The 13,637-nt window shown below is 65.6% G+C and overlaps 1 protein-coding gene across 1 annotated transcript; it reads left to right on the forward strand.

Moving 5' to 3' along the window:
* The first annotated feature begins 5,530 nt into the window (after window positions 1-5,530).
* GPR62 (G protein-coupled receptor 62) lies at window positions 5,531-7,850 on the forward strand. The gene has a single exon (XM_075939754.1). The coding sequence runs from the start codon at window positions 5,700-5,702 to the stop codon at window positions 6,924-6,926; it is 1,227 nt and encodes a 408-aa protein (XP_075795869.1). The 5' UTR covers window positions 5,531-5,699; the 3' UTR covers window positions 6,927-7,850.
* Window positions 7,851-13,637: the final 5,787 nt, after the last annotated feature.

Genomic DNA, 13,637 nt, shown 5'->3' on the forward strand with positions numbered 1-13,637 from the left:
CAGGGATGGGGGGCCAAGAGGAACGGGGGGCCAGACAAACGGCCGGCTCCCACATCTCCGGTGTGCACCCTGCGCTCGGACGGGTCACCGCTCTGTCCCGAGCAAAGCTGCTGCTGGAGCCGAGTGCAGGAGCCAAGCCCGAGATGGATCCTTTTCCAACCGTGCCCCCGTGGAGGGGAAACCGCCGTTCTCCTGGGGGCGGGGCCTCCCCACATGGGGCTGATTGCGTGACCCACAAGCCAGGCTGTGTCCTTTCTCGGCCAGGAGCTGCCGAGTCCCCAGGGGTGTCGTCCTCCAGCCCGCGCCGTCGTGTGCGGCTCGGGTGCCGCCCGGCAGCCCTGCAGAGCCGTTGTCCATGCTGCCTTCGCTGGCTGCCCCCGACAGGCCACGCCTGCCGCTGCCTCCCGGACAGGAGCCTGTCGCCAGAGCCTCACCCGGGTCTAGGAGGCCAGGCCCAGTAGAGCATTCAGCTGTCGTTCGCCCCCTCGCGTGGCTCTGCGTTTTCCTATTGCGGCCCGGCAGCGAGGCAGCGGGGAAGCGGAGCGGGACGGAGGCGCCGGCCTCCGAGCCTGTCGCCGAGGGGTTAATGTGTGCAAAGTACACGAAAGAGACGAGTCCCTTATCTAATCTGGCGACTCGTACGGCCGCCATCACCATAGCATCCTGCCGGTGCCAGCGCGCGCTCGGGGAGGGAGCTATACCCATCCAGCCCGCTCCTCCTGGCCAGCCGGCTGGCAGCGGAAAGAACTGCCGGAGGGGAAGCCGCGGGCCCATCTCCGCCGCAGGTAACGCGAGGGCTCCCTGGCGGGCTGTCCTGCCGCGAGGGCCGGCCGTGCGTGGGACGATGGGATGTGAGCGCTGTCGCACCGGGCAGCCGCAGGGTTACCCAGGGCGGGGCTGTGCCCGGAGCACGTGGGACGATGGGATGTGAGTGCTGTCGCACCGGGCAGCCGCAGGGTTACCCAGGGCGGGGCTGTGCCCGGAGCACGTGGGACGATGGGATGTGAGCGCTGTCGCACCGGGCAGCCGCAGGGTTACCCAGGGCGGGGCTGTGCCCGGAGCGCGTGGGACGATGGGATGTGAGCGCTGTCGCACCGGGCAGCCGCAGGGTTACCCAGGGCGGGGCTGTGCCCGGAGCACGTGGGACGATGGGATGTGAGTGCTGTCGCACCGGGCAGCCGCAGGGTTACCCAGGGCGGGGCTGTGCCCGGAGCACGTGGGACGATGGGATGTGAGCGCTGTCGCACCAGGCAGCCGCAGGGTTACCCAGGGCGGGGCTGTGCCCGGGTCCTGTCCGATCTCTTCCCCGGGCAGTTCCCAGTCTGGGGCCAGCCCCCGAGAAGCTCCGTCGGCTGGCGGCTGAGGCCTGTTCCCGTAGATGGCTTGGAGCAGCGGGGCCCAGGCTGTGAAGGGGACTCGGGGCGGGGGAAAGCCATTGCGGAACAGGGCGATGGGCTCCAGCCAGGCTGCTGCTCCTCATGCGTCCCCCCCCCGCCTCTTACCAGCACCAGCAGCCCTGGCAGAGCCCTGAAGGGCCGGGTACGGGCGGCAGGCCAGGCCGGGGCTCAGCCGCAGCAGGGACCTGAGCCCAAGGGGCACCTCTGGCTGAAATCGGGGCCCCTTGAAGTGTGTGATGAGCTTCTGCACAAGCAGCCCGGCTCTACCTGCCGGTGCCCCTCACCCTGGCCCCGAACTCCCTGTTCCTACCGGCCTAAGGACACGCTTAGCAGCGGAACAGGAGCAGGATGCTAATGGTACCTGGGCCCTCGTTAAGACATAAGCACTGCCCCCCCCTTCCCCCCCCTTCCGTGCCCTCTGTGTCAATATTGCCGCTGGGGCACAAGGCTGCAAGTGGCTTTGCCCCCCCCACCCCCACGCGTGACAGCACAGGGCAATGGGAGCAAAACTCCAGCCAGCTGCACCCCCACTGGCCCCGCCCTGTTCTGCTGGCCGGCCAATCAGATCCCTGCAGCTGGTTCCTCCAGGGCACAAACACGCCAGAGATGTAAAAATAAAAAGATCCCGGAAGCAAACCAGGGGCTGCAATGGGAACTCCCCCAGCTCCCCCCCCCACCCCCGGCGGGGCTCCCTGCCTTCTCCTCCGCCCCCCGCCTCCCGGGCCCAGGGGGCATGTGTAGGCCCAGCAGTTCCAGCCTCTGCTCTGTGGAGAAGGGCTGATCCCTCTGGTGGGCTCTGGCCTGTCCCTGTCCGCCTTGAGCACGGGGGGCCCTCTTGCCACAGCCGTGAAGGGGGCCTGGACCTGGGCCCTGTCCCACCCCCGCGAGGGGAGCAGGTGTTGGCTCTGCGGCTGCTGGTTGCATTGGCTGGGCCCGGCCCCGTGGGGGAGACAATCACAGACTCAGCTGGTGTATTTTGTGGGCGCTGCCTTAGGGCTGTGACTGCACCCCCACCCCCGCCGCTGAGTGAGGCTGCAACGTCCCCGGCCCCCGTCAGCGCTCATCCGTTCCGGCCCCGGGCTCTGCAGACCCACAGCGCCGTGGCAGGAGGCAGCATCGGCCAGGCCTGGTGCCCGCAGCTGCTGCAACGCTGGCTGCTCACACGCATTGGTGCCAGCCCAGAGGGTGCGAGCTCTGAGTCACTACCCAGTGCAGAGTGTGGCCAAGGCCTCTGACGGCTTCCCCGGGCAGGGTTTGGCGCTGGGGTCAGGTCTGAGCCCCTCTCTCATCCCTGCTCTGCCCCGGCGTCTTGCAGAGAGCGAATGAACCGGCCAGCCCCTCCTGGGGAGTGGTTGTTACCACCATGTTACCCTCGCGGGGAAGGGACTTGCCCAAGGACATGTCCCGGGTCAGTGGCAGAGGGAGCTGATGCTCGACCTCAGACCCCGACTCCCACCCACTGCCCAGCACCCACCTCGCCTCTTCCCACGAGACGCTAGCAGCCATTGACATCGCCGCTGCCTGGGCCAAGGTTTCCGCAGTGACCAGTCATTCTGGGCACCTCTGGATTTGGGGACCCCCTGGAGGGGGGCTAGCCCCTGCAATCCCTGGCCAGGCAGGCACTCTTGGCCCTGGGCTGTGCATCGGGGGTGCTGCGTTCCCGGGGGGCAGAGCAGACACAGGCACCAGGGGAGCCAGCCCCCAGCGCCAGGGGGGTCCCCTCCAGGCAGGGCTGGTTGACGGCAGGGAGCCTGAGCCACATGGACCCCTGGGCTGGGAGGCCTTGCCCAGAGTAGATGCGGGTTCCCCGGCCCAGATGCCTGGGACCCCCTGGCCAGGCTGGGGTGGGGGGAAGCCTGGGGAGAACCCTAGAGCGCCCCCTACAGCTGTAGTGAGGAGCGGGGGGGATGGACCCAGCACAATTGTCCCGTCAGCAGCCTGAGCCCAGCCCCTCGGCCCTCCCTAAGCCTCCGCGCCCCCCCCCCCGCCTTGTCCCCCTTGGAGGGCTGCGTTGGGTGTGGGCCAGACCTGGCCCTCCTCCCTTCCCTGCAGGGCTGACGCTCCGGAGGGGGGACCTTTGGCAGCGCGGGGCCAGGGCAGCCGGGGGCCGGGGCGTGGGCCTGAGAGCGTGGGGCTGCTTAGGACCCAGCAGAACTCTGGGTGTGACTGACAGGGCTTTAAAAGGCCAGGCAAGGGCCAGATGTGACAGCCTGTGCCATCCGCGCGCAGAGCGGCGGCAGCCAGCCAGAGGGGACCGCTGCCCAGCCTGTGTGCCCCCTGCGCCCCAGAGGATGCTGGGAGACCCTGCGTCGTCCCAGGTGCTGCGGCTGAGAGGGGGGCCCCCCCACGCTGGCCTGGCCCCACAAGTGGGCGCGCGGAGGTGAGATACCAGCGGCCTTGCTCCGGGAGGGCTTTGCTCGTTCGTGTCTCCCTGCCCCCCGAGAGTGGGGCACCGGCCGCAGGGTCCTCCAAGGCCGCTGGGAGCCTAGGGGCAGGCAGATCTGAGGCCATCGCGGCTTGTCTGAGGTCACAGTCGCTCAGCTGGCCAGCGGGGGAAGCCAGCCTGGGGCCCTGGAGCCAGGTGAGATCCCCACCTCCTGGCAGGATGAGTGGGAAAGGGGCGGGTAGGGAGGAGTCTCTTCCTAAACGACAGCGGTAGGCGGGGGCCCGATCCTGGGGGGCCCTTGGCACCCCCCGCTCGAGGGATCTGGCCCCTCCTTGCCGACGGTTTTGCGCTAAGCGCCCCAAAGGCAGGATGGGCTTAGGAAGTGAGTTACCGGCACGGGGGGCAGAGAGATCGGACAGCAGCGGGTTCACCGCATGGGGCAATTCGGTTACACCAATTGCCTGTGGGGCCGGCCCGCGGCAAGGCTCTCGCAGCCGGGAACGGGGAAATCCAGGCTTCTCTGGGAAGCTGCAGAACCCTGCCTAGGGCAGCTCAGAGTCCTGAACCCAGGCACCTGCCCGCGCGGCCCGGGGAGTGGTCCCCCAGCGTGTCCGGCTCTCTGAGGGGCGGTCCCGGGGATCTACGGCCCCACAGCAGCAGGGAACGTGTTTGATCCTTAATTTAGAAAGTCCCTGGCAGCCGAAAGGGGCAGGGCTTAAAGAAAAGAAAAGTTATGGAAAGTGGGAAGCAGGGAAGTGCTACCGGACCCCAATGGGAGCTTGGTGGCGATGGATGGGGGGGCTGTTAGAAGGGAAGAGACTTCCATCCATGGCAGCATTGCCACTGGACCCAGCTGCGGGGACTGGATCCCCCACCTCAGGGCACAGCCCTCCAGCCCACTGGCCTGTCTCTGTTGGAGGAGCGCTCGGGAGACCTCCGCCCCCCGTGCCTCTGGAGACTGGCGTAAGTGTGAGGGTCAATGACCCTCGCGACAGGTGTGTTCCCATTAGCGGGGGGGATTCTGGATCTGGTTTTCCAGCGGAGTGTCCAATCCCTTTCTGAATCTTGCTAAGCGAGTGACTGCCCTGCAGCTTCCAGTGGCAATGAGTTCCGCTGGTTCATGGGGGTGCCGTGTGGCAAATGGCCACCCCTTGGTTTTGAATTGCCCACCTTTCCACTTCACTGAATGCCACAAGGCCGAAGGGACAGAGATGCTCCCGATCCACCTTCTCTGGACCAGTCGTTATTGTACAGCCATCTAGCTCCCCCCGTTTTGTTCCCCTCCTTTCACGTCCCGTGGAAAGCCCAGGGAAGTGTCTGGCCTGGGGGAGGGACAGGGGGCTTGTGGTGGAGGTCCCTGCTTCCAACCCGGGGGGATTGCTGAGGAGGAACCTGAAGCCACGTTTAATGGACTGCGAGGGCCTAGTGACACACTACTGGGTAGGTGACCCACGTGGATGGGAAGGACCCAACATGGCCGCCTCCTGAGCACCACAGGCTGCGGCTGGTCCCAGGCCAGTTCTCAAGGGTCGGGTGTCCACAGCACCAAGCCACGGGCCCAATTTCCTCACTGGCAACCTCCGTGGGGAAGCCACGGGCAGCCAAGGAGCCGGCTTTGTTCTCAGGTTCCCTCCTCTCTGGCTCGAGGCCTTCGGTGGGGAGGGGCGTTACCCCGGCCTGGGCAGGACCAATCGGAAAGGTGAGGGGCTCGTGCCCCCCCCGGGGGGGCCCAGTCGCTCTCCAGACCTTCTCCTTGCTCCCTCACTTCTCAGGTTGGCTGCCTTCCCTTCCTCCCCCGCAGGGAAGAAGCTCCACCAGGGAAGATGATGGGGGTGGTGACGATTCCCGCTCGGAGACGCTAGCAACTCGTTCCTGCTTCCTAGGCGCTGGAGACCCCGGAGCAGCCCGGCGGCACAATGGCAAACAGAAGTGGGCTGAACGCCACGCCGGGGCGCGACGCCTCCTCTCTACCAGAGCTGTCCCAGTTCCAGGAGGCCGTCGGCCTTTTCTTCATGGTCCTGCTGAACGTCACCGCCCTGGTGGCCAACGTGGCCGTGCTGGTGGTCATCCTCAAGACCCCCCTGCTGAGGAAGTTCATCTTTGTCTGCCACCTCTGCCTGGTGGATCTCTTGTCCGCCATCTTCCTGATGCCGCTGGGGATCATTGCCAGCTGCCCGTGCTTCAACAGGGTGATCTACAGCATCGCCGAGTGCCAGGCCTTCATCTTCTTGAACGTCTGCGTCGTCAGCGCCTCCATTCTCACCATCTCCGCCATCAGCGTGGAGCGGTATTACTACATCGTCCACCCCATGCGCTACGAGGCCAAGATGACCGTGGGGCTGGCGGCCATGGTGGTGGTCTTCATCTGGGTGAAGTCCATCCTGGTCACCGTCCTGGCGCTGGTGGGGTGGCCCCTAGACAACGGGGCCACGAGCGCCAGTAAGTGCACCGTGTCCTGGAGCCCGGGGACCCACAAAAAGGTCTTCGTCGTTGTCTTCAGCGCCCTCTGCTTCTTCCTGCCCACCGGGGTCATCTTCGCCGTCTACTGCAGCATCTACAAAGTGGCCCGGGTCGCCGCCATGCAGCACGCGCCCGTCCCGTCCTGGACCGCCGCCCCCCGGCTGCGATCGGAGTCCCTGGACAGCCAAGTCACCATCATCACCAGCCGCACCCTGCCGGCCAGGCTGTCCCCAGAGCGCATGCTGGGCGGGGGGAAAGCTGCCGTGACCTTGGCCCTCATCGTGGGCCAGTTCTTGTGCTGCTGGCTGCCTTTTTTCTCCTTCCATTTATACTGCGCCATCAACTCGGTCAGCCCGGGCCGGGGCCAGGGGGAGACGGTCGTCACCTGGCTCGCCTACTCCTCCTTCGCCATCAACCCCTTTTTCTACGGGCTGCTGAACCGCCAGATCCGGGAGGAGCTGTCCCGGCTGGGGCGGAGCTGCCTCAACAGGCCCTTGAGCCAGGAGCTCTGTCTCTCCAGCCGGGAGGGCTCCCTCCAGGAGAACTTCCTGCAGTTCCTGCAGAGAACCAGCTGCACGCTGGAGACCCGCTCCAGCTACGGCAACTCCAGCCCCCGGGACACGTTGGACCAAACCATGAGGGGCTTCAGAATTCCAGGCCAAATCCCGGAAGAAACCAACTGAGCGCCCCCTCGGCCCCGGGTGCCTGCTCTCCGCCCGGAGAAGGATGGAGCAGCCCAAGGACGGCCCAACACCTGCTGGGCCCGGGGGGAGGGCTTTGCCTTCCTCCTGAGTAAATCCAGCGGTGCTGGGCATAGAGGGTGGGAGCCAAAGGGGGAGAAAGCAGGAAGTCAGGGAGCCGGCAAAAGCCAAAGGCGCTCGGGAGAGCGAATCCTCTTCCTCCCCCAGCGTCTTCCCTGCCGTTACTCCAGCGCCGAAGTCAGACGCAGCGTCGGAGCTGTTGGGTTCTGCAGTTACCTCGTCTGCTAGAGGACTAGACCTGGCGATGGAGGCGCAGGGAGATCAGGTGACATGCCAAAGGTTACCTAGTGCCTCGGTTGCGGGGGTGGATGTAGGAGAACCTCAGGCCCCTTCGGTGTCTCCTTCCTTTGCTCAAGCCACTAGGCAACACTGCCTTCCTCTGTTTCAGGGCCTGGTCTTTCCAGATGCGGGAGCCTGGGGAGCAGCAGTAACTTGCCGTAGTTGTGCAGGGCAGGCAAGGAGTCACTCTGGAGCAGGTCCTCTTGAGACAGGGTTTGGGGCTGGCTTCTCTCCTCTCGACTCAGTCGTGTGCCGGCTCCTGGGACCCCAGAACAGGTCACTTCCTCAGGACGCCGGGCTGCAGCATCTCGAAAGCTGCCCCTTGTCCGGGGGAGCTGCGCTTGGCTCAGCAGGGATCTCTCCAAGGCCAGCGACCTCTGGGGAGGCGGGTGAAACTGACACGCGATGCACAGAGGGGAGCCCAGCAATGGCGGCAGGGGGGTGGGAGCTGGGTTGCCTTAAGGCTCCTGCCGCGCCACCCGGCCTAATCCCCAGCGATGGCAGCTCCTTCAGTGCCTGGCCGTGACAAATGCAGGTTGGCAGGGAGAGCTGACGCGTGTGAGTGGATCCAGGGGGCAATCCTGCCGATTTCAGGCCCTAGCAAGCATCAGGGGCTGTCGGAGCAATAGCCGGTGGCGACAGCGCTGACGGTAATACTGTGCGTGCGATCACGTGCGTGCCCCGGCCGGGGACGGAGCCCTTCCCTTGCCTGCTCCCCTCCCTGGGCAGAGACAGCCAGCAATAAATACAAAGGCCTAGCGCCTCAAAGCTCATTCGGCTCTTCCCTGCTGTCGATTTGGGAGCCTCTGTGGATCCTGGGCCTCAGGGCTCCTGGCTGGGTATTTCCTCCACCCCGGCCAGCTCCCGAGGCATTTCTAATTCTGTCTGTGATCGATGCTAATGTATTTCCCACGCGATCTATTTTAACAACTGTCTAGAAATAGAGGCAAAAGACGCGCAGGGCACAGAAGCCTCGTTTGTCTCGAAGAAGAGAACGATGCACCCCGTTTGGCTTAGAAGTCTGAGGAGCAGTCTGGGGACGGCAGAGGGAACACCGTCAGGCGGGTTGAACCAGGCATGGCTCTACCATAAGGCCCACACTTGGGCGATGATTATTTTTACAGCGTCGTCATGCTGGGAAATGGGAGAATAGAATCCGTAGGGCTGGGAGCTGGAGATCGCCCATTCCCACATGGCGGCGTCAGTTACCCTGGGTTCGTTAGCCGATGAGTGGACAGGGCCTGGGGATTGTAAAGGGCTTGCAGAACATGGACAAAAGGAGCCTTCCGTGAAGTCTGTAGGAGAGGAGCCCGGGGCAGGGATGCGGCGGGGGTCTGTAACGGCCAAAGCCAGGCCCCCTTTGCCGCATGTGCAGCGTGGGGAGCCCCCGCTGTCGACAGTAGTAGCTGTGCTTTGCATCTGTGGTGCTTTCTGACTAGGAGAGGCCACCTGGCCGCCGCTCATGATCCGCACGGGTGCAACATGTCTACACGAGAGGCAGGCACCAGCATCCGTGCACCGAACATCCCTCCTCGATGAAATCTCGCTCCTGGCCCTAACACCGCCCTGGGCGGGCCCTACCTTTCCGGTGGCGGGAGGGGCAGCTCCCGGCACCTCCGACATGCTGCCACCCCCGGACTCCCGCCTAGCAGGAGGCAGCGGTGAGAAGGGCTCCGCAAAGCGCCCGGGCAGGGCCCAGCTGCGTGGAGTCACAGCGGCTGTGTGTGCTGACACAGAGCAGCCCTCTGTGAGCGGGAGAGGGAGGCCGGGCCGCCTGGTGCGTCCCCCGGGCGGGTGTCAGCCAAGCTCTTGTTCCAGCAAGTAACGAGCTGTACCCAGCCCGGCAGGACGGAGGGGGCTGGTTTCCAGGGAGCCGCAGCTGGGGTTCGAAGACCTTGCAAACGGAGCCGGTTCGCTGGATAAAAAGCCCCCGACTGCTAGAGCTGGGCGGTGGAGAAGTTCTCGGGGGGGGGGGGGAGGCGGGTAGCTAATGCTCCCTTGGCCACCCCAGCCTACCTGTGATCCCCCAGAGCTCTGACCAGCTCCCCCTGCCCCTCGCCCTGCCAGCATTTCCTGGCCCTTTTACAGAGGGAGAAGGGAAAACAGGCCAGCCAGCTGGGGGCGCTGTCCAGTCTGACCCCCAACCGAGGGGCCCAGGCCAGAGTCCCTTATCTGGCCCACGGCGGGGGGGCTCACCTCTGTCTTCCCCTCCCCACACTTGTGGGAAATGCAGCCCATGGCCCCTCTAGCAAGTGATCCCGACCAGACTACAAGGGCCAGGAGGGGGCAAAGGGCCCCAGGGAACTAGAGGCAGTGGAGGGGGGCAGGGCGAAGCTGCTGCCAGAGGGTCGCTGGGTTGGGACCCAGAGCAGTGAGTGGGCCTAGGGATTCCCCCTTTCCCTTTGCACCATATCTGGCCACCATTGGCGTGTGGCCTAGAAGATCTGTGACTGGCCCCTGGCCTGAGGGGCTGGACTGAGGCTGCCGTTGGCCACAGTGGCAGGCGCTAGATGAAGGACGGCGGCTGACCCCGGAAGGGGGTGAGAGACCCCTGGAGTGGGCACTGCCAGGGGTCAGTGTCCTGAAGAGGGCACCGCAGTCTGGGAGCAACACGGGCGCGGAGCAAGAGCATGGAGCCTGGACGGGGAAGACACCAGCAGGCAGGAGGTGCCTTGTTGATGCAAGGGCTAATTCCCAGTGCTACCAGCAGGAGGCGCCGCAGCGGTGAGTCCCACCCTGTGATGGTGGGCGGGGGCATCTTTGAAACGTTACAGGCAGCCATGGTTGCTGGACATAAAGCTTTTGAAACTTGGCCAAGTAGCCGTGGAACTCCTTGCCACAGGCTTTCTGCTCCCAAAGTCCATAGGCTCTGTCTTTGTCTTAGGCAGCCTGCTAGGAGGAGAGAATCGGGGCTGGTTTGGCCCCTGGCTGGTACGTTACAGCCCCCCTTGGAAATGCATGTTCCCCAGGTGACCCCTAGATGCAGCTCTGACAATGGCGTGGCGAGTGTGACTGCAGTGGCCAGGGTGATGCCAGGGGCCCCGAGGTCGAGGCTTTCTAATCCGAGAGCGCTGACGGGTTCTTGTACCTGCCATATTGGCTGGCTCCCGCTGCCTTCGGAGCAGCTGTGGGGCCCCCGGCATGGCAGCGACTGGGGGTCCCCAGAGAAGGTGTGCCAGGGCCCCCGCAGACTCCCCACCACTGTGGCCAAGAGGAACCCTGGCGCACACCCGGCCTGGGGGGGCAGGCCAACAGGGGCGACATGCATTGAGCCCACCCGAGGATGTAGGGTCTCTCCCCATGACTAAGGCTTCCTCCCACAGTAACCTGCCCCAGCTCTGCCCCTGGGAGTCCTGCCGAAGCCGGGCCCGTTGCCACTGGGGTAGCTGGGCCTGGTGCCCTTGGGGTAGCTGAACCCGGTGCCTCTGGGGTAGCTGGGCTCAATTCCCCCGGGGTAGCTGGGCCCGGTGCCCCGGGGTAGCTGGGCTCAATTCCCCTGGGGTAGCTGGGCCCGGTGCCCTTGGGGTAGCTGGGCTCAATTCCCCTGGGGTAGCTGGGCCCGGTGCCCTTGGGGTAGCTGGGCTCAATTCCCCTGGGGTAGCTGGGCCCGGTGCCCTTGGGGTAGCTGGGCTCAATTCCCCCGGGGTAGCTGGGCCCGGTGCTCTTGGGGTAGCTGGGCTCAATTCCCCTGGGGTAGCTGGGCCCGGTGCCCTTGGGGTAGCTGGGCTCAATTCCCCTGGGGTAGCTGGGCCCGGTGCTCTTGGGGTAGCTGGGCTCAGTTCCCCTGGGGTAGCTGGGCCCGGTGCCCTTGGGGTAGTGGGCTCAATTCCCCTGGGGTAGCTGGGCCCGGTGCTCTTGGGGTAGCTGGGCTCAGTTCCCCTGGGGTAGCTGGGCCCGGTGCCCTTGGGGTAGCTGGGCTCAATTCCCCTGGGGTAGCTGGGCCCGGTGCTCTTGGGGTAGCTGGGCTCAGTTCCCCTGGGATAGCTGGGCCCGGTGCCCTTGGGGTAGCTGGGCTCAATTCCCCTGGGGTAGCTGGGCCCGGTGCTCTTGGGGTAGCTGGGCTCAATTCCCCTGGGGTAGCTGGGCCCGGTGCTCTTGGGGTAGCTGGGCCCGGTGCCCTGGGGTAGCTGGGCTCAGTTCCCCTGGGGTAGCTGGGCCCAGTGCCCTTGGGGTATCTGGGCTCAATTCCCCTGGGGTAGCTGGGCCCGGTGCTCTTGGGGTAGCTGGGCTCAATTCCCCTGGGGTAGCTGGGCCCGGTGCTCTTGGGGTAGCTGGGCTCAATTCCCCTGGGGTAGCTGGGCCCGGTGCTCTTGGGGTAGCTGGGCTCAGTTCCCCTGGGGTAGCTGGGCCCGGTGCCCTTGGGGTAGCTGGGCTCAATTCCCCTGGGGTAGCTGGGCCTGGTGCTCTTGGGGTAGCTGGGCTCAGTTCCCCTGGGGTAGCTGGGCCCGGTGCCCTTGGGGTAGCTGGGCTCAATTCCCCTGGGGTAGCTGGGCCCGGTGCTCTTGGGGTAGCTGGGCTCAGTTCCCCTGGGGTAGCTGGGCCCGGTGCTCTTGGGGTAGCTGGGCTCAATTCCCCTGGGGTAGCTGGGCCCGGTGCTCTTGGGGTAGCTGGGCTCAATTCCCCTGGGGTAGCTGGGCCCGGTGCTCTTGGGGTAGCTGGGCTCAGTTCCCCTGGGGTAGCTGGGCCTGGTGCCCTTGGGGTAGCTGGGCTCAATTCCCCTGGGGTAGCTGGGCCCGGTGCTCTTGGGGTAGCTGGGCTCAGTTCCCCTGGGGTAGCTGGGCCCAGTGCCCTTGGGGTAGCTGGGCTCAATTCCCCTGGGGTAGCTGGGCCCGGTGCCCTTGGGGTAGCTGGGCTCAATTCCCCTGGGGTAGCTGGGCCCGGTGCTCTTGGGGTAGCTGGGCTCAGTTCCCCTGGGGTAGCTGGGCCCGGTGCCCTTGGGGTAGCTGGGCTCAATTCCCCTGGGGTAGCTGGGCCCGGTGCCCCGGGGTAGCTGGGCTCAATTCCCCTGGGGTAGCTGGGCCCGGTGCTCTTGGGGTAGCTGGGCTCAATTCCCCTGGGGTAGCTGGGCCCGGTGCCCTTGGGGTAGCTGGGCTCAATTCCCCTGGGGTAGCTGGGCCCGGTGCCCCGGGGTAGCTGGGCTCAGTTCCCCTGGGGTAGCTGGGCCCGGTGCCCCGGGGTAGCTGGGCTCAGTTCCCCTGGGGTAGCTGGGCCCAGTGCCCCGGGGTAGCTGGGCACCCCAGGCAGGAAGCGGAGCCGGTTCCCAAGCTGCACTCTGTGACGGCGTGTTGGGGGTTCCCCGTCTCCTGCACCCCGAAATGGCACAAACAGACTGCACCAGCCAGTGGAATTGAGGGTGGTTTATTGCTCCTCCAGCACAGCGCAGCACAGATGTAATCTGGTTACAGGAACTGGGCTAGGATGCCTCAGGCCCCCTTGAGATGGGGGAGACTGGGCCCCTAAACTCCAGCCCCTTCCCCTAGGCTCTCCTCCATGCCCTCCGACAGCCAGCAACCAACTCACTCACTTCCAGCCCTGCCCCCCAGCCAAGGCAGCATTCCACCTTCCTTTGTTCCTCTCCATGGGGGGTGTCTGGCCACTGGTTTGCATAGTGACTCATCCTGTTTTGCTGGGTCGTGGTCCCCACGACAGCCAGTGGGGGTTCCCCCAGAGCCAGCAGCATAGAAACCAGCCAGGTACCCCCACTACGTCACAGTTCTCCCCCCTCCGAGAGCGAACTGAGCAGGGTCACTCCGCTCGTGACCTGGGGAAGTTCGGGTCCTCTGCGTGGGAACCCGCCCTGGGGACATGGGTGCTCCCCTTGACTCGGGCCGGCCGTGGCGAGGCCCCACATGAATTGGCTTCCCTCTGTCCACTCGCCGCCCCGCTCCAGGGCGACTGGCGCAGGCCTGTCCTCGGGGGTCACACCCACCCTTCCGCTGGCCTTGATCTCTGGCCGGGGTCTCTCGGGCCGGGGCCATGAGCCCAGCGAGCCTTCTCTGGACAGCCAGGGCGGCTTCCACCCCCGATGCTCCATCCAGGGAGGACTTCCCCTCCCATAACTCTCTCAGCCAGCCCAGAGGGTCTATCTGGGGTAGAGACCCCCAAGCCGCTTTCCTCCTGTCTTGGGCCTTCCCGCCCCTCTGGCAGGAGTCACAGGACCGGCAGTACCGCTGCACGGCTGTAAAGATTCCCGGCCAATAGAAGTGCTGGAGCAGCTTCAGCTGGGTGCTCCGGATCCCCCGGTGGCCCCCAATGGGGGAATCGTGGGCCAAATACAGCAGCTTGAGGCGATACTTTCGGGGGACGACCAGCTGCCGCTCTACCCTCCATGCCCTCGCCTTCCTGGGGGGGAGC

The sequence above is a fragment of the Pelodiscus sinensis genome, chromosome 11 (genome assembly GCF_049634645.1).
Source record: "Pelodiscus sinensis isolate JC-2024 chromosome 11, ASM4963464v1, whole genome shotgun sequence".
Classification (NCBI taxonomy): Eukaryota; Metazoa; Chordata; order Testudines; family Trionychidae; genus Pelodiscus; species Pelodiscus sinensis.